Source organism: Crocodylus porosus, unplaced genomic scaffold (genome assembly GCF_001723895.1).
Source record: "Crocodylus porosus isolate Cpor-Errol unplaced genomic scaffold, CroPor_comp1, whole genome shotgun sequence".
Classification (NCBI taxonomy): domain Eukaryota; kingdom Metazoa; phylum Chordata; order Crocodylia; family Crocodylidae; genus Crocodylus; species Crocodylus porosus.
Window position 1 is genome coordinate 114,477,179 of NW_017728943.1, and position 21,560 is coordinate 114,498,738.

The 21,560-nt window shown below is 39.0% G+C and overlaps 1 protein-coding gene across 1 annotated transcript in view; it reads right to left on the reverse strand.

Moving 5' to 3' along the window:
* ARID1B (AT-rich interaction domain 1B) overlaps positions 1-21,560 on the reverse strand; it is a 447,671-nt gene that overhangs the window by 294,986 nt on the left and 131,125 nt on the right. The window contains exon 4 of the mRNA XM_019548627.1: positions 11,182-11,292. Coding sequence (XP_019404172.1) covers positions 11,182-11,292 — 111 coding nt within the window. The remainder of the gene's footprint in view (positions 1-11,181; positions 11,293-21,560) is intronic.

Sequence of the window (21,560 nt, forward strand, 5' to 3'; positions counted from 1 at the left end):
AAGCAATGTGGTTAAACCAGATGCATGGGGTCTCAGATGCAGCATAAGATTGCACAGAGGGCCAAATTCTCAGCTGCTTTACAACTTTGTGTATTGTCATTTATACCTGTAGAACAGAAAGAGTGTAAAAACTGTTCTGTATTGCCCACCATTTAGAAGTATGAGCTAGATTTTTAAGGTTAAGAATATGTCAGTCTTGATCCAGAAAGACATATAAAGACTGGATTTACCTTTGAGTCCATACAGGATTACTTGCATCTTAAATATACATATTAGTGCTTTGCTGGAGCAGGTTTACAATGTTCATTTATTTGCATGACTGAGCCATAATGGCTTGTCTACAGTGCAGCGGTGCTGAGCCCAGGACTTCTGCTGAGGCTAGCCCACTCACATGCTCCTAATACATGCCAAATCCTGGAAATTAGACTATGTGGCAAGTTTAGAGTGGTTCTGAGTAAGTAGCAAGACCATGACAAATCAAAGCATCCATAAAGGATGCAGAGAGAATCTAGTGCTCCTTTTATATTTAATTTTTAAGAAGGGAAGTTAATTGTATAGTTTATTAAAAACATAACTGAATGACCCCCCAGAAAAGCCCTTCAGCTATTCACACCTTTTATTTCTTAAGTATTACAGACTTGGAGGGGGAGAGGGTATGTCAGTCTAGAGCTCCTTTTATTACCCTGCAAACCAACACTTTCAGTGAATAAGCAACTGGCAATGATAATAAGACGTTCTTCCTCTGAGTAGCTAGCTGACTGTATCCCTTTTGATTACATCTCCATGGCAATACAGGTCAGATAAGCAAAAATATTATACAGTAAGAGAAAATTTGTTTACTTACAAGTCAATAGGTTAAAACCTTATATTTTGGCCAACCTGATTTACAATCCCTATGAAAATAGGAGCAAAAACAGGAAGCGGAAATGAGCAGTTAAGATTCTCAGCTTTTCTGCCAGTTCCTCCTCCCACAGAAGCTGCAGCCAGATCAGTAAAAATACAGTAGAGGTTTAAAACATATATTTTCAACATATTACAGTATTTCATATCTGACCTCTGTTTGTTTGCATACAGGACCAGAAACCTCACTGGCAGCCAGCAATTCACAGTAAGAACTCTTTTCTCTAGGATTTAAGCAGCTGGCTAAGCTGTGCAAGTACATTTTGGCAAAAATAGCTGAAGGTATTTGGAGCCAAAAAGCTCCTATAGTTTGTCATACTTTAGAACTGGAGGAGGAAAAAGAAAGGTTTTCCAACCCTGATTTCCAGCAGGGCAAAACGGTTAGCTGGCCCTGCAGAGAGAATTAACACCCATTTAATAAACACAAATAGTGTGTTTGGATTCCTCCTCACTCCATGCAGTTTTTTAAAAAAGTCTAACACAAAATTCCACTGCCAGGTACAAATAAATAAATTATGCTGACTCTGGTGGAATCTGACTGAACTCACACATGTAGGACTTACTTTTGTTCAAACTAAACAACAAAACCACATACTATAGCCTCTAATAAATAAATCATCCATATGAATGCTCCACAATTGCCCTGCAAACTAAACAGAATCTCTCTACCTTTCTTCTAATTTTTCATGCATTTCCCTAAATGAACAGTATATACAAAATATGCATAAAGGATAGAAGAGGATGTTGCACGTGAAGTTTCATTGCTATTCTTAAAATACTGAAATAGCCTGCAAACTAAATATAGTGATTTCAGTTCTTTATATACAGAAGTAAAGAAATGAATGGGAAAAATTAGATTGTTTCAAAGGATTGCAAGAAAAAACTAAAACCAAGGGGTCAATTTCCATACTAAAAGTTACAATCCATGAAAATCTAATTCCACTGGATTCATGGCAATATAGAATGTGTATCATTATACTTAAAACAACTTGTATGATAGTGCAAAATTATTCTAATCCTAACTATTTAATCTGACAAGCTCAGGCCATTTTCAGTTCCCTACTTCCTGTAGTGCTTTTTTGTAACTATGTACCAGGCTTTACAGAACGCACATTTTATTAGAAACTTTACATCTTTTCCATTAATCTTCTGCAAGACTTACACATATCCAAAAATATTCTAGTCTCTTATTTGACTATATATGTACTTCTCTATACCTGTTGTATAAACATAAAGAAAACAAATTACTGTTTCTTCACTGGCCTGTTCACTGCGTGTACTTACGGGAACTTGCAGGTTACAGCTTTGTGTGTTAATGCATACAAATATGTATGCATACTCCACAAGTGTGTTTCATGTTACTTCCTTCTATAAAATCTTAACCTTTTGTAAACCAGGGACAAGAATACTTTAAAAACTGTTTCTCTCATATAACTACAGATGTCTGAAAAAAATGAAAATCTTACTCATCACATTGTTATATTTATAAAATAACGCTGCTTAACAATTATATGAAATATACAATCCACATTTTCCTGTGTTGCAACAATTATTCAAATATGCCTAGAAAATTTAGTTCTTGCTATTAATTTAGTACAATTCTCAACCCAGGTGTCAAGATGCCTAAGAGGGTCATTTGCAGTTGTCTGGATGGAAGGAAAAAGAGATCACAAACCTGCTTTCAATTCCTTGTCTGCAGTCTTTTCCTGAAGTGGTGGTTTTACAACCCAAACTCAGACACTATTGTGTCCCTCCTCCCCACAATAAGTCACTGTGCCAATTCCAACACAACATTCTTTACTGAAGCTATGGGACTGACATTACTCTTGAAGAATCAGGGGGACTAGCACAAATTAGTTAAACTGTTCTCAGTGGGCAATATATAAAGTGGTCTAATATATGACAAAGGTAAAGAATCCTTAATTTAGTATATGATCCCAAGTCACTAGAATAAGGTAACCTATCTTGCAGTTCACAACATATGGTATGAGCACACTCCAGACTCATGCATTTATGCTTATTTACACTTCTACATTTTATCTCCTTTTTACCAGTATAGAAAATGAAAAGAAAGGCTGTTAAAAGTGAATCCAACAGATGCGACTACAGTGAAGTGAGGAATCATTTCAGGAAATGCAGCAGTAAAAAGGTATTAAGACTTCAAAAAAAAATGGATCAGAGGGAAATTACAAAACCTAAGTCAAACAAAAGGAAGTCAACAGAATAGATCCCTTCCTTGATTGCAGTTCCCACATACTACCGCAAACCAAAAGGAACAAAATATAAATATTTATCACTTGTATTATGGTAGTGCCAAGAAACCCCAATTATTACTGATGCACAATTGTGTTAACTGTTACACAAGCACAGAAGATGACTCAGTCCCTGGCCCTAATCATACAAGGATTTATATGCATAATATCACTGAATTTAACAGCAATTGGCATGTGTGTTTCACGATCAAGGCCTAAGGTGTCAAACTCATCCAGCCCCATGAATCAGAAGAGGGTTGCCAGGTCAATCTTTGGGCCAATTGTGACTGAATCCCTGTACCATGTCTGCATCTGGCACAGGGACCAGCCTGCATACCCCATATAGTGTGCACCAGCCCCACTTTGGGATTTGAACTGGATGCAGTGCACAGCCTGGACCAGGCACCATCACAGGGAGTGGGTGCTGGGTGTGGGCTGCACCCTGCAGGACTGGCCCTGCCCTGTGCACTAACTTTGGGACAGATCCAGAATGGGGGGACTGATCCAGAATGGGCCCCAGGCTGTTCATGTATGAAGCACAAGGTCCTACTCCCATACCACATGCAGCTCATATCTATGCTGGTAGTACATGCATGGTGAGCCCCAGGACACTGCCAGCCCTGCATGCTAGCTCCAGTGCAACCTGATCTAGATGAGTCCCACAGCCAGTGTGCAGAGCTGGTCCAGCATTAGCACCTCATGCAGTGTGCACTATGGACCAACCCCACAGTCTGCATGCGGCACATGGGGTCCGAGACCCCAGATCCAGTTTGTAGGTTATATGTTTGACACTCCTCGTCTAAGACATTTTTAAAAGAAAATCATCGCTAGAGCACCAGAAGTCAACAAAATTCTTAAGGAATCCACTGTTCAACTGATGCTGTGGATCAAAATGACTTGCTGTGTTCTGCCAGGGCTCTGAAGCTGAGGTCATCTTTTAAAATGGTTGGCAAACACTGGCAAAGGAGTCGTTCTATAAAAGAAGTTCTCTTACAAGGAATAGTTGTGGTACAAATAAAAGAAAGAAAAGCTGTTTACAGTGTCTCAGGTATTTCCTGAAATAATAGTCCAGTGAGTAATATCCTTTTGTTTTGTTTTCAATGTGGTGATCCAAATGCGCCACACAGGAATTAAAAAAGGCTAAACCATGGTAAAAATACATTAAGTAACAGAATTTAAAATACACTACACACTCAAAACTTACAAATAACCAAACAGACATGAAACACATGCATGTGTGTATGTGCATACAGATACAGTGGTCAAAGTGGTCAGAAATAGAATCCTAGGCCTTTTATATGTATACATTTTGTCCCACGATGTGTCAGAGATCTGCTGCTTTGGTGCAGACTCCATTAATCGGAGCAGATTCTGCTCTGCACACAAGCTGAGACAAATGACACTACGCCATATGCAATTGTATAAGCAACCAAATGTGTATCAGTGTGCAGAAAATGGCAACAGTGCGCTTTTGAACAAAAGTACCTCCAATGTGTTTTAATTCAAATGCATGCCACCGTCATTTTCTCAGCACTGTTGTGCATTTTGCTGCTTATACAACTGCAAGTGTTCCAGCACTGGGTGCTTTTCAAAGCCTCGCGCTGCGGTGCTTGCATGTGTAAAAATGCCCCTAAAGTTATGTCCCTTTAGTCCAGATTTAAGACATCTTAGTGTCTTGATACATGAACAGCTGAGCAGAGACAGGCACTGAGTTTGATGGTAACTGGTGCGTGCTCAGCACCTTCAAAAATTGTTAGGCTTCCATTTTAACAGTGTTTGCTGAAGTGTGCAAAAGCTACTGTTGCATTAACTACTGAGTTCTAATCAAGTCATGATGCAGATTTCCCTTTAAGGCTTGACCAAATCATTTAACTTTTCTGTGTGTAATTTCACCCAAGTGTTAGCTGGAAATAACAATTTACCTACCACAGTCGTGTGGGGGGCTATTTTTAAAAATGTTTTGAAAATGTAAAGTACTACCAAGTATTACCACATTTACTCCCATATCACATTCATCTTTTCCCCAAAAATTAGCCCTCCAAAATTGGTGTGTGCATCTTAAGTGGGAAAGCCGATTTTTGTTTGCTGGAACAGTAGCCGCTGAAGAACAGAAACAAGGATACACTGCTGCAAAATGGCTGCTGAGCTTCCTTTGCCAGCCTCAGGGTGGGAGGAGGGCAGAGTTCACCCTTAGGCATCAGAGCTGGGGTTAACCCTCTCACTGCACTCAGGGTCCAGTGCAGTCAGCAATCAGCCATGACTAGAGAAAAAAAAAGTTTTCATTCTGCCCTCTGAAAATAAGTGTATGCCTTATTTGTAAGTATGTATTATGTGAGAAAATAGTGCTTTACGTTGCTCCAGTACTAAAAAATATTCTCCATAGCTGTATGGCAAACGTAACATTGCATATTAAACAAACATGTTCAGTCCATGGAGTAAAAACAAGCATCCCTGAAAAACATGAAGAACAAATGAATTGCTAATAAGAGAACATGGAAGTAAAGACAGCCTCTCTCTGCTTTTTTAGAATTACAATTATTTATTAACACAAATACTTATTGAAAGAATAAATGTTCTGGCTTTGATAAGTGAAACTTACTCCTACACATGGAGCACTTGCAGGACTGCATACATACAACTTATCTATTTATGTCCTATAGATAAGCTTAAAATGAATTTACAAGTGGTCTCTCAGCACAGGAATTAATTTCACCATGAAGTAAAACCTGGCACCACTGTAGTCACTGGTAAAATCTTTGATTTCAGTGGGCAAGGATTTTACCTGATATCATTAAGCAGACAAGCACATACAAAGGTACAAGGACTTAAATTCATCCTTTTGAATATCCCATCCTCACTTTCCATGGAGCTGTGCCTACCCGCAACAGAGCTGAATTTGGTGAGAGTCCTGACCTATACAGGTATGCAAATATAAGAACGTATGTATAGACAATCCACACTACAATCAACACCTACGTAAAAAGAGAAAAGAGTGGACAACATTTATGTCCATCTATAGGCATGTGTGCATGCAAATATGCCCTAGCTACAGTTTTAGTACATGAAAGGGTAGAGGAGGAAGAGGAAAAATAAGACATTAACTCCAATCAGGAAGTAAAATGACTTAGAAGACAGCAACTTCAAACTTTCTTTCCAACCTGATGCACAATGGCTAAGAAAAGCATTGAGAAAGCTTAGTCACTTTGTAGCTCAAAGCTTTTTCCCCTTTATTCCAGGCTTAAACAAAGTTCAGTGGGGCATCAAACTGCCTCAGTTTTAAATTACAGTCTGTACTTTAAAATAGAATGCATGCACAACATGTTCCTGAAGCTAGAGGGTGGGAGTGTTATTCACTGAAAATTGAAGGCTTGTTGAGTCAATAATCTTCTTTCACAGAGTAACAATTTTCAGCTAAAATTTCTTGACCCAAACAAAGGAAAACAAGATCATTCAGTTATTTTACAACATTGCAGGAGAAAGAAAAGGAAAGGAGAAAGAAAGACATCACTTTCAGACCACACTGTGTAAAAACAAAGGAAAATTTAATTCACAAGTATTACATGATTCTCCCCCCTTTCTTGGATTTAGCATATTCCCAAATAGTTATTTTCAGCTCAGGAGATGAATAAATATATATAACCAAAGGCTACAATTGCTGCCATGCACTATCCATGTATTTACCAACTACAGGCTACATTTACCTTCCATTACCAAGAACCAGTTTACTGACCTTTTGTCAAATCAGCAACAACATTCTGGGTTTTCTTGAACAGCACTTGAATTTTTATTAGATTTTTTTGATTTGTTTACACTTGCAAGGTATCCAACTGGACTACAAAACAGTAGGGCCTTATTCCTTACTGCTGAGTTTCCTTTTTTCCCCTCTATGTCTGTAGCCTCGCTATCTTAATAAATATTTATTTATTTTATGGTAGCATTCAGAGGCCCACAACTGGGTCAGGGCCCATGGCACTAAACCCTGTATATAGAGAAGATGTCCGCCACCTAAAACTTACCATCTGAAAACAGGAGAAAAAGCTCACTTCTCCTTGACTTGAATAAACATTTCAAAAATTACGTTAGGCTAGACCATACAGAAATTCCTTACGCTTAAGTCACTGTCAGCATTTGTTCAGGGGGGAGGTCTGCTTATAAAAATGAATTTCTGTCATTGTTCATAATGCTAGCATAGCTAAGACATCTCATAGACACTATCATTCCCACCATCATTTTCTTGGCAGATGCAACATTAGTCAACTAAAATCTTAACAGATGCAACATTCATCCATGGATTAAAAACAACTAAATTAAAAAACGTATGGTGCTCCGTTCACCATATTTTCTAGGCAGAGGATCTTAAAAATCTAGTTTCCTTAGAAACATGTCTTCTGTAAACATTTGAGCAACCAAACTTAAACAGGACATAAACAGTATTGCACAAAATACAGAGAACATTCCAATTTCTGATAGAAATGTTAAATATGTATAGCAAAGACCTGATAAACAGATAAGATTATAAAATTAATATGGGAACAGAAAATGTACAGGTCACATAACACAGTACAGCACTGATTCCAGCAAGTGCCAGGTGTAATGTCTCCTCACTCAGTCCAGAGGATGCATCCAATATTAAGTTAATACTACATCTGATTTAAAGAAAGGTGTATAAGAATAGGCTTGGGGTTCACTGAGCTTTGGAATGAGCTGTGAAGTAACCCTTTCCGTTTGCTCAATGGGTTTAAGATACAGAACAAGAAACTTCTGGCAAATATAGGAAAAAAATAACATTCTAAGGGTAAACTTGAGTGAGTGCCACTTGACTGTCTGCCTCAGCCAAGCAAGAGGGAAACTGAGCAAAATAGGGCCTCATTCAAAAATATGATGCTCATTTGGAAAGAGTTTTTCTTAGATGCAGATTAAAAGCTAAATACATAAATACACTCCTCTTCTTTTCATCCTGGCAATCCAATGAGCTGTGGAAATTTATGACATGACAGAGATAAAAAGCAGAGACATTATTTTTCACATAAACAATCTATAGCCAATCGAGGAACCTTTCCTGAAAAAACCAGCTTGTGGATATTTTATTAAGAGGTCCTATCTCCAAAGCCATTTTGCCTTTCCAAGGATGGCAGTATTGTGTATTTTCGCCATTTTTTTCTTGCCTCCAAAGAAATCTGCTCAGAAGTAGCTGTTCTTCATATATTTTCATCTACACTTCTCCCCCCCTTCCTTTCTCTCCCCCTAACAGGGAATAATTTCCTTATTTATTACTTCCTTTCCTTCACAGAAAACCAAACACTGAGATTCTCTCAAAAGCCTGATATTTCCTTCTAATTGCGACCCAGACAAAAGTGCTATGAGCACTATTCTTTGCAACATTTCATTTGGACTTAGAGACTCCCACATGGGCAAACCCCCCCAGGTCAAACTATGCAGATATCGGAGCATTTCAGAAGGAAAGAGAACATTGTATAGGATCTGACAGGCCATTAGAAGCAGCTAATAAAACTATATTTTGTTTGTAGCGATTTGTTACCAACCCATATTACAAATTTGCCTGCTTTGAACTTTACGGGAACATTCATGCCAGGACTTTTATATACAACGTGCGAAGGAAGTGGAACTATTGAACTGTTTAGCTCTGCTTACTGTGACACAAAGTTGCCAGAAAATCTTCCCAAAGGGATGACACAAATCAGCTTTCAATGCTGTAGAAGGTGGTTAAGTCATATTGAAACCCATGAAATGGGTAGGTTTGGGTTTTTGTTTTGTTTTTTAATCAGTACCAGAAAGATCATCCAACATTTATTGCTAAGTTTCTCTGGTTTTAGATATGCTTATAAGTTCGCCATATAAAATTCAGAGATGTTATGACTTTCCTTTCTTAAAGATTTCTGAATTAAAAAAACAACACAAAAGACATTTCACCCCATATTAGTTTGGGCAATTCTCTTTTTCAGCCTTTCAAAATGGTAATTTTTTTTGAGTGGATGAACCTGTTTTTTGAGGAGGGGTAGGGGGAGGAAGTTCTATTTTTTTTTAAATCTAAACTTTTTCAAAGATGAACTCACCCAATAACGACATTTAAATGCTAATTCACAAATTAAGGTATGTGGCCAAATATTCTGAAATTCACTATTAATGCTATCAACCCGTGGTTAGAATAATAAATATACCAAACACTCAGCAATACATATACCCAATATTTTCTTCAGATACCACGGTGAAAGGGGTAGACAAAGGTTACTCAGATGCTGAAATTTTAAACAGTTTACATAATGCATATCACATTCAACAAATCTGCAATGAAATTATTAGATCAATGCATAGCAAGTAACTCTAAACGGCGAATATTCGGGTACGTAGAGGTAAAAAAGCCCTGCCCACAGTTTAACAGCTACTAAAACAGTTACATTTACATTCACATTAGTTGTTATTTATATAACTGGTGGTCAATATCCATTTCATTGCTTCCTCTCCCTATCCCCAAAAAGCATACATAAAATTTAAACCAGATGTGAAATATATACATCACCAGTCACTGTCCTAGGTTTTAAAAATAAAACTTTTAAAAGGCTGTAAAAGAAAGACTGATAACACAAAGCCTACTGCAAACCATTTCTGAATATTACAGCCATGAAGGTGATCAGAACTGCAGAAAAACCTAGAGAGAAAGAGAGGCTGAGTTTGATCTGCCTATCAAGTCATGTTGTCACAACATGAAACAATTTTATATTACCTTTCTATTTCTGAATATTTGATTAACTGGGTATGAACCGCTCTTCTCCTTTTAGGAGTTGATGACAGTGTCACGTGTCATTGGAAAAAATGCAGTAAGTTCTTAGATTTCACATACAAACTTCAGTTTCTCAATAAGTTAAGCATACTTAAGATACCTGCTCTTCCAAAGCATCCCTCTACTAATTTAAAATGATTATGTGCCCACTGAACTGTATGAACTGTCTTGGAAACAATTCTGTGCAATGCTGTTCAGAGCCACAAATAACTTAGTTTAATCAATTTGCCTTTTTTAACCTGAAAATATTTCACCTGGTTTAAATCTGTATGGGCACATTAAGCTGATTTACTTGTTATGAAACAACCAAATGGGACAAGGCCAAAACATACTGGCTAAAGACCTCCAAAGCACAAACAGCTATGATAATTCTGCTAAGCACATTAATTTTTGGCACCTCCCCCCCCCCCATACACAGAGATAATAAAGCTAGCCAAGATTCAGCACAATCTAACCAAAATGCTCAAATGATAACCAGCCCTATACCAGGTACTAGCTATCATTCCAGCACATATCTTTGTAGATTGTACTAACGAAATAGAATTTAACTTGTCAAAAACTATATCAAGTACCTTTCCAGATGTGTTTTAACTACACTGACAACAAACACATTGTGTTTGAGGTCTGAAAGTAATAAATCATGGTGGCAATAGTTTCCTCACTGCTGCCATAATATCACTGAAATAATGCTAGTTCACAATCAAAATATCTTGTGGGCAAGAAGCCCTTACAGATGAAGGCAGACATTAAAAAGACCCTGAATAAGACTCATTTGAAAAAATGCAAAATTCAGAAAGTTAAACATCTATTCTCTCCCCTCTACACATGCACAATTCCTCACAGATGCATACTCAAATCTGTGTACAAGTTGGTAAACTCTCTGCACTCTGGATTGCTTGTCAGCTATTAAGCACAATCATACCCAAATCTGAATCATACACTAACAAAAAAATCATTATATTTTAAAGGGCAAGTATGTAGTAACCCCTAACCAAAGTCTTACCAACTGAAATATTTAAGACTTCCTTTGAAGGAATGCCCCAGACAACGTATCAATCACTCATCGCCTGCTCTTCTCAACAGATGGAACCAATTGTAAAACCAATTATAAATTTGTCAATTTGCATTCCCAAAATCTCACCTGCTTATTATAATATCAGAAAGGTCTTTATAAAATACTTTCATTTTAAAATGTACTGCTTCTCTATAGCAATTACATTAGTTTCTTACTGGTAAGCTTGATGGTCTTTCTTGTTGTATGAGGTTTAGATCTTCATGGTTGGGCTTTCCTGGGGCCATAGGGGGTTGGGATCGGGTTCCATAGCCTTCCTGAGACATGTCCTGAGAAAACAAAAGTATAAACACCATGTGGTTATTCACATGCCACCCTAGTCAATTCAATCCATGTGAAGATAGAATAGATAAGTAACAACTGATTACTAGTCTATGGGATTTTTAAAAGACAGATCTCATTTCTTGACAACAACAAACCATCCGCGTGTCATTTATCCCTTAAAAGCTTTATAAAGAAATCAGTGGCAGTTAAATTTGCCATAAACAGGCAGAGGATTGTGTGCTTACCTGTGTTCCAATACCACAAGTTAAAACAATTATGTAAAAATATTTTTTTCAGGATATAGAGAAATTAAAACATTCAGCAGATGCTTAGACACAACAGCAAGTCTTGTAGTGATAATGAATCAGAAGGAAGATTCTACAACGCTGGATTTGAGAATCTACTGCAATAATTCTCTTATATCAAACTCCGATAATGTTTCTAATTTCCCCACCCACCATCAATACTCCCAGCACAGCTTTCCAATGCAAACTATTAAACCATGGTTGCAGAGTACTTTGACTACGTGAAACATGTATTGACTTAAATTTTCACAAAAGTCGTATACTTGTTCCAAAGTGGCTCCCACATCTGTTTAAGCATTTAGTGAAAGTCAAGAAGCCTTTCTCACTGTATGCAAGTCTGAGCAGTGTTATGCAACAGCCTAGGATCACACACCTCACATAAAAACAAAACCTGCTTACACTTAACAGATACTTCCCTATTGAAAAATCTCTTAGCTACTATACTTCATGCTACTAAGTTCCACAAAAAATCAAGGAGACTGACAGGATGTTAAATACCTATCTGAGCATGTTTAACGCTCAGCTTTCCTTGGCATGGCAAGTTGAAGAACCAGTTTCAGATTGTAGAAGAGAAAAATACATCACACCTGAAACAGTCTGTATTCCCCCCCATTTTGTTTGTTTCTCCAAACTACACAACAGATTGCTGGCTTAATTTGGTTCATTCCTCCTCCCCATCCTCTAGTTTTGATAAACAACTGAAAGAAAACAATTATTTAAAAAAAGAAAAAAGACTGCAGCTTTGGCTTTAATGTGTACAAGAAAAGCTTTACTTCACCCCCCGCCCCCCCCACACACTGAAAATGATACTGCTGCTACTTTTATAAAATACTGTTCATGCGTTCATGCAGGCAAGACCTTCTGATGCCATAGCTGCTACCGCCAGCATCCTGACTTTACAAACTAGCTGGCTAGAAAAGCAGCAGTTTTCAGTCTTTGTTTTAATGGCACTGCAATGGAGTTAGTTAGCTGTGTTAGTTTGAAGCAGACCAGGTAAATTTCAAACTTATACACTAACTAAAGTATGTGAGAGTGCGTGTGTGTAATCACACCACTCTCTTGTTAATCTATAAGGTGCAAACCTATCTACCCTGCCTTCTACATTAATGGTACTGACAGAAAAGTCAGCTAAAAACCATGCCACCCATCTCCATGTTTTTGTACATCACTGCAAAGATGTTGGGGGGGAGTGGGGGAGAGAGTTCAAAGAAAATTCAACAAGGTTAAAGAAAACAAAGGCTAGCAAAACTGATAGCATGTAAACCAGTAAGCTGGCCTATCTGTAAGCATGTGCCAAGTAAAACCAAAAGAAACTTAAAAGGCCAGCATTTCAATCTGGTTACCAGCAGAGGGTAACAATTAGGCTTAAGGGTGACAAAGGCTGATGACTGAATGATTATTATCCACCATGCCCCCCTCTTCCTTTTCCACCTCCCAGATTTCCACTTGTCACACAGCTCTCCTGCTGCGTAGACCAGCAGGTTCCTGTGGATTAACAGTGAGGTTTAAAATCAACAAATGGCACAAGGCCTCCATTCAGCAGCCTTCACCCTGTTACAAAAGAGCATAAAGGTGCAGGACAGCTTCACAATAGGCAAACAAATGAGCAAACCTCTGCTTTCCTTTTTATTTAAACACACACACTATTTGTTGTCATTGCACAGGCATCTATAATAAACCCAGGTTAGAAAACAGTAGCAATAGTGGATTTCCACTGTGAATTCAGCGCTCTATTCCCTTTTCATTTTCCCGTTAGAGCTAACAAACAAGAACCTTTTTTTTTCTTCTTTTAAATCTCCCTAGTGGCAAGGAAGATAAATGGGATATTCAATTTAGGAGACATCATCTCCGAAACAAAGTTATTCTTCATTCCAAACAGACACTGCAGCATTAGGACAATTTTCCTGGGAAATGAAACATGTTTTATGTTTTGAAAAATCAAATAAGAGTTATTAACTCTTTATAAAAGTACTATCTATGCCTGTTCCAACATGTTTCCTAGGTTTATTTGAAAGATCATTTCCTACTGAAATTTTGTGGAAGGGAAGCAACGTGCTTTCACAGGAACACACACAGCTCAACTGAACTGGTTCTTGTTTGGTCAGTAAGCGACTATCTAGAGGGCTGCCTTCCTTATGTTGAAGAGCACATGAAAAACTTTGAACTGAAAACAGCTGCAGTTTTAAAATACACTATTTAGCCACATAATTTTAAATATGACATCAGGGTTTCCTATGATGGCCCACCACTAGTGCTCTTCTATTCTGATCTTGGAGAGCTCAAATCTAGATTGAGGATGCATTAGCAGCCAGATATGGAAATGAATACTGAAGACATCTGTGCCAATTAAGCAATGGACACCTGTGTACTCCAAATAGGACTGAGACCACCTACTCATTTAAATATACACCACTGACAATTTGGGAAGCAGCAATCTAGAGGTGGAAGACACTATGATAGCATTATGAGTTTCAAACAGAGGAGACTAACTTTGTGAAAATTATCTGTTTTACAAAGCTGTAACTGGAAATCTAGAGAAATAATCCAATGTACAAATTGGTGTTGGCTTTATAATCAAAGGAAAGAGTTCAATTTCATTCTCTCTCTGAAAAACAGGAGGGGCGAAATCACTACTGCTTCTTAGAAGAGATCTTGGGCAGTTACAAAATATTTTGAATGCACAGAATATAAAAAACAGCTAAAGCAGACATTGGCAGAATTAAGAGACGTGATAAAAAAGGACATATCTGAATAGAATATTGTGTCATGGCACTAGAAATGCACGCAAGTGGAGTTTTCACTTTCGGTTTTGAGAGTGCAATGCTCTATTTAGAATTCCTCATGTTGTTTTTTCAGTCAAAACTGTAACCACCAATGACATCCGTTTGCTAAACAAAGCTTATGATTTTTGTGAATTACAGAAAAAAAATTCCCATTGAAGGACAGTGTGCATTCGCCAGAGAAAGGAGAAATGCCTTTCTTTCTTTCTTTTTTTTTTTTTTTTAAATAGTTGGCTAAAATTTCCACTTGCTCAGACCTACCTAAGCCTGGCACAAACCCAAATGTACTACGGCTGTTATAAGATAAACTACTGGCAATCCTAACATATCTAAGAGTAGGGTTTCCTGATAAGACTTGAGGAAAAGAAGTGGGATACGCCTTCAAAAAAAGAATAGTATCAGTATATGATTCATTATACTATATTTTTCATGGTTAATTACATTATAATATCAATATTATTAGTAATTATGATGATGATAAGATGTACATCCCACTATCAAAAGGGTTCAGAGCAGCTTACAATAAACAACAACAGACAGGATTACTCAAACAAGATTCCAAGGACTCCAAGCACTCCTTCCCCACCCAAACCCCGCAACGTAAGAAAACCCATATGTCCTAAAAGCAGCTGAACTTCAGATTTCTTAAAATACACAGATTTTTTGGTTGCATCTTTTCTAATTGCCAAGGTGAACACAATGCAAGAAACATCAAAAGATTACATATGCTGCAAAAGGTAGAGAAACAGCTTAAACATACATATTTGAACAGGGACGCAGAACGCAGTTCATACACATTAGTATTAAATTTAAATAGCAAACTGCATATTAGCCACACAATCGGGTACGGTTGTTTACTAGGTGGCCATTTCCCTCAACAAACATCTACCTGTTATACTTATTCAAAGAAATTGTTTATTCCACCCAGCAAAGTCAGTCATTTATGTACCCTGAGGACTATGGATGTTTGGGAGAATGCATGTACATGAGATACTCTCCCTTTCTGCAGCTGTTCTGTAATTCTTTATCATTTAGTAAGATATATTATATTTTCCTTGTCTAAAAGACTCTGTTGCATAACAAACCAGCATGAAAGTTTGGTTAGTCAACTGCAATGGAACCATTTGAGAGGCCAGCAGAGAGATGAGCTTTTATGCACACAAGGTTAAGAAAGTGAAAGCATAGCACTGATTAACTGGACCTAGCTAAAAGATGTCAGAGGTGCACTGAAAGAGATTTTGGGGGCCGATACTACTAGCCGATTTAAGGAGGCAAAGCAGCTGATACCGATCTGATTTGTGATACAATAGCTGGTAAGTCTGTTGTAGTGAAAGGGGAGGGGAGAGGAAAGGAGCATGGCGGGGGCAGATCAACATCCCCCACAGTGAGGGAGAAGTGGGGCTAGGGTAGGCTCTGCACAGCCGGGGTGGACGGGCGCAGGATGGAGCTGTGGCTCATTTGGGGGTCAAGAGGAGGAGGGTAGAGCCACAGTTCAACTGCCCCCATCCCCTGGACGAACTGTGTCTCTGTCCTATGCCCGCCCTGCCCCAACTGGGCAGTGCCTACCCCAGTCCCAGCCCCACTCTTCCCTCAACACAGGACCTTTCATCTGCCCTTCCCTTCCCTCCCTCCTCCCCTTCCACCACAACAGACTTACCAGCTGCACGTAGCTAGCTCTCCATGCTGCCAGGCTCTGCTCCTCGCTGCCTGCACGCTGTGCTGTGGCTGTGTGCAGGCATAGGCATTTATTGGTCAAATTATCAGCCATATTAGGCTGATTTCCAGTATAGTCAATTTTCTTTATATCGGTGTCAATCTGAAAATCAGACCAATGTATCAGTGCACCTCTAAAAGATGATACACCTATAGAGTATATTCTCTCATTCTCTGTATGACTGAATTAACTGGTGATGTTCATAATGGTTTCATGAGAGGGGAGGAATATAGTTCTGCAGAAAGAGAAAAGGGCTAATTATAAAGCAGATTAAATTATTTTTATTAATAAAATGGAAGCATGATGGAATGAATCTTTTGGGAAGACCCTATTTAAAGAAAAGGCAGGTAAGAAATACCACCTAGGCTTCATTTTATTTTTACTGCAGCAGATTTTGTGCAACTGAAGAGCCCTGATGTTTCTTATGAAGATAAAGAGGACACCAGATAAATAAGAGGCCACAGAAGTGGAGTTACTTATAAGAAATGTTACACTAGACTTCCACTTTAAAAACCCATTAAAAACAATTTCAGATTGTGTCCTCAATTTAGTTGGTTGAACCTTAGAAGATGTCAAATGTACCTTGAAGCTTTGATCTCCCCAGCAATATTTTCAACAACAAAACTGAAAGCAAAGGTAAAAATCTGTTCTCAAGTCACCTTCAAAATGGAGGTCAGGACTCAGAATAACAGTAAGGAGTTGCATATAGATACCCCTACTTTGCAGGATCATTTCACTCAATTGTGAAAGGATTCAATGTAAGAGAATCAAAGCAGGCCACTTATTAGCAGGTAAAAGGATACTCATTGTGATTACTTCTCTAGGCACTCAATTCAGTCTGTACAATGACACATACAATGCTAGAAGTAGATATATGCAAACACATGCTCCCATCTCTTCATCTTCCACTTCAAGAATAACGTTAAGAAGAAAAGAGATTATTTATAGGACAACCAGATCTGATCTAGTATATCTCCACATACAGCCAACTCTTATCCAAACCGTGAGACTTGCATTACCTCCACAACTTGCTCACCATTTGTCCAGCACAAATCCTAAAACTGCCTGCCACCCCATTTTTACCAGAGGGCAATCAATCATTCAGCTGCCACCAGATTAGTACAAGCACTGGAGGCAAGGCAATACTGAAAAACTGTCATATCCACACCTTTAACATTCCAAATGAAAAGGAGTTAAAAATAAATACATTATATAAGAATATGAAACACAGGCCAAACCCCAAATATTGTTGAACTTCCCATTTTACAAGGCTGATGGTGTTCTATTCTTCCAAACATTTTTTTAAATCTTGTGAACTAAGCTAAAACAATGAATTGTAACTTTTACCTATCCATGTACGCCAAAATGTAACATCTTTGGCACGATGCCAAATATTTGGCACTGAAAAGATCCATCCATTTCTTTTCTGCCCTATTTCCTTGGACAAAAAACTTCCTTAGTATTTGGACACAAAGAACTACAAGCCAGGAACAGGCCGGGGGCGGGGGAGAGAAAATATGCTCCTGCTCCTAAAAAAAAAAAAAAACATTTTAAAATGGGATGAAAGGGACTTTATAAACTGGTGCCTCAGATGGCAAAATTACTTTTGGAAGCGGGGCAGGGTAAGATTCTGGCATTCACCTATCAGAAGCAATCTCTAAAAGCAGAGAACAATAAAAAGTATGTAAAAGAAACAAACAGCCATCATAGAAGGGCTGCCTGCTGTATCATTGGAAGTGAAGGCACTCTTGAAAATACTTAATTACAGTGTGTCAAAATGACTGAACAGAAAGAAGCCTGCCAAGATTCTTACTCCCTATCACAAGGTGACCAGCTCTTTAAGAGCATTCAATTTTTGCCTAACACATGACTATTCAGTTGCCTCTAACCCAGACATTCTCAAACTATGGACCACCACTGATCTGCTAGTTCCATTCCTGCGGTCCCCAGAAAGGTGACACAAGGCTAAAGCTGAAAAACATTACACCCGACTTCCCAGAACTTTGCTCAAAAAAACAGGCGCTTCCATCACATTAGAAAGGTAAGACTACTGATATTAAAATATGAGTTGCGTGCTTTGATTTGTAGAACCAAAAAAATTTAAGTGGTCCACCCAGACCCTCAGCAAGTTTCAAGTGGTACGTGGAAAAAAAAAAAAGTCTGAGAACCACTGCTTTAACCTGTAGCTCCAAGGCCAGGGACCAAATTAATAAGGAAGAAAAAACATAAAACCCACAAGTAGCTCAAAATTACTTACCTGAGCTGCAGAGCAGGCAAGCACATACCAAAAGCTGAGGGTCAAGCAAAAAACCCAGTTCACAGATAGGGTGTCAAACATACAGCCCCCAGAGCTGCTCTATCTGGCCTACTGCACTACCAGTTAGCAACCGAAATTCAGAGGCATCACCAGGAGGAGCAGCCTGCTACAGAGTCCAGGCCTATTGTACATAGCAATCAGTGGCAGGAGGATAAGTGAAGGCTGATACAGCCCCAGTTGCCCTCCAGACACTTTACCCATTGGCACTGCCATGGTTCTACCTCTTTAGCTGCTGACCCTATGCTGGAACTGCCATCACCTTGTACTCCGTGCCAGAGCCAGAGATGTCACCACAATGGAGCTGGCGCCATGTTATGGAGTACATGGAAGCCAGGTGAGGTTTGGTATTTCAACAGGGAAAATCTTACCAGGAAAGCCCCAGGAAAAAGTCCCAGGAAAAAACCTACAAAATCTTCTAGCCTATGTATCATTTTCAGACCAGAAATCTATGCTAGCGTTTTGGGGTTTTTTGATTTGTTAACACAAAGACTTAAGTAAGCTTTTCATCCAAGGTAGCTACAGTTTCAGTTTCCCATTCCGGAAAGATTTTGAAGTTAAATTTTGAAGTTTTAGAGAGGTACCCCTGAGAACCACTGCCCTAGGCTGGCAGTTCAACAACATTTTTGTTCTCTGGACCCAGTCCTTCCTACATAAATCTATACCCATACATACACACATACATACATATGAATAATAACTTGCAGCGTTTAGTTGTGCTGACCTCACTTTCCCTTATTTTGTTGGAAGAAACCATTCACCCTGACATAACAGCAAGTTAAAACCGGGTTAAGGATTCAAATACAGCAAACTAAACAAAAACTTCACAATTGCTGAGCAAGGCAGAACTAAAAATCCTCCTGTTTTTTAAACTTTCTTGCTGCACAAGCAGTGAGTTTGTGGGTCTCAGGGACCCAGGTAGCATCCTGTGCTACACTGCCTGCCACCAGGCAGAAGACTCTCTCTGAAACACAAGGCTTATTCACGTAAATGAGGTCACTGCAGTGCCCCAAGCTTACAGTAGAGCTGAAACCCTGAAGACAGCTTACTGAATAAAGTGAAAAGCTGCACCAAGAGCAGCTGCTTCCTTCAGGCTAATCAAGCTAAGCACCCAAGGATACTATTTCCTTACTTAGGAGTGGGGAATGCTTTTTCAGCATTTTATGAGGCTGACTTTCCTTAACTATGCAAGAGAGTAAAGCCAGGACTTTATAAAGATTCATGAAAAGCTGTAGCTATGTAGAAGGGATGAGGTAACACCAAAAAAGCACCATCAAAACTTCAGTTTATTCAGCACAGATAAGGATGTTGAGAGGGTTTTGTTTGTTCCTTTGAACGTGCAAAGCAAATTACAACCACCTTTAAATCACAGACTAGGAGAAAACTCCCCAACTCATTCTTTACTGCACCAAAGCAAGAGTCTTCTAAAGAAAGCTTATAAGGTTTATCTGATGTTTAGTGATAGGAGAATCACTGGGTGAGGCAGTAGTTTTTGAAAGTCTCATACAAGTCTGTAGTACCTCTACTCAAGGAGGCTCTCTCAATTGCTCAATGCTGTCTGATTATGTTTAATTGTGGGTGTGGCAGTTCTGAGGCTTTATCATTTCCTCTTGCTGTAGGATCCCTGAAGTCACATGGTAACTGCTGCATAATAATCTTTTAGTCCAGCCACTAAACAGGTGGGGAGTGTGAGACCGTTCAGGGGAGTCAGAGAATAAATTTGCAGAAAGAAATACCCAGCTACAAAAGCATTTTAATGCTCTGTATAAATAACACCAACAGAAGCACACTGGTTCTTTGATCTTTGAAGCAGAGCATTCTTCTTCATCACCACCCCCTTCAAAGTGTGGACCCAAGGAATTGTGGGGGGAGGGGTAGAGGAAAGGGCATAGGAGCAGGAGGGAATGCAGATTTCAAACAAACTATGGTAAACCCTCATTATTCACAGTTTTAAATATTCACGAATGCCAAACCTGCATTGTAATACACTTAAAGGAGCTCCTCTTGCCATCGCTGCACTCCCATCATCACCAGAGCAGCCGTGTCCCCCCAGACGGCATTCACCAACACTGCCTTATTTGTGGATTTCGCCATTCGCAGGGCATACAAGAACATATTATCTGCAAATGGTGAGGGCTACCTGTATTTGAAACTACTGATGTCTTACTGACCCTCACTGAAGACAATCTAAGTCAGCGCTTTTTCATTAAGGAATGGTGAAGAGACTGCTGCAAGTTACAAGTTCTGGCAAGAAGGAAGGATACTATAATACACAAAAGCTTATCTAAATCTATCCCAAATATGCAGATTACGCTCCAATAAACGGTATTGCTCACAAAACCTTGCTCTAAAACAGGGGTGGGCAAAATATGCCCCATGGACCAGATCCAGTCCACCAGTTGATTGCATCTGGCTTGCTCGCTTTTTCTGATATTGGTAAGTGAAGGATACTTGCCAGTTGTAGTGCTACGTATAGTGTTTGAACAATTGAGTGTTGCCCAAATTGAGAGGATTCGGAACTGATTTGGCTAATTTGGTCTGGGACACGAAAAATTTTTCAAAAAAGAAAAAATAAAGCAGCAGTTTCCCCATCAGTGTGTTTTCTCAGTATGGTCCATGTTTTATAGTCATACTCAGTGCTGGCTACATTTAATCAGCTTCATAGTTGGTTTCCATTACTGAGCACACGTTGCTTTTGGCAACAGTTTAATGATGGGTAAATGTATTTAGTGTCTTATTTTGATAGACAATGTATTTAATGAGGTTTGCTTGTATGCAAATATAAAATAAAAGGGTTTTCGCCCTCCATGCTGATGGGAGGAGGGACCTTGTCTTGTATTCAAATAAATACAGTATGTATGGATGTTGGGTTTTGCAAGGGTATCGGACAATCAAGGATGGGGAACGGAAATGAAGACAGATAATCTTATCATTCTTTCAGAATTAGAATCAGTGTCGATGAAGTAGGCCAGGGGTGTTCATCCTTTAGCCCAGGGGCTTTCAACATTTTTTAAAGGAGTATACCCCTCCTATGGGTACCCCTTCTGGACTGCACCCCCTTCCAGCTGGGCAGTGAGGGGGGTCTGACGTCAGTACCCCCCACCCCACCCAACTGGCTGCACAAAAGTTTGCAGGGGAGGAAACGGCTGTGGGAGGGGAG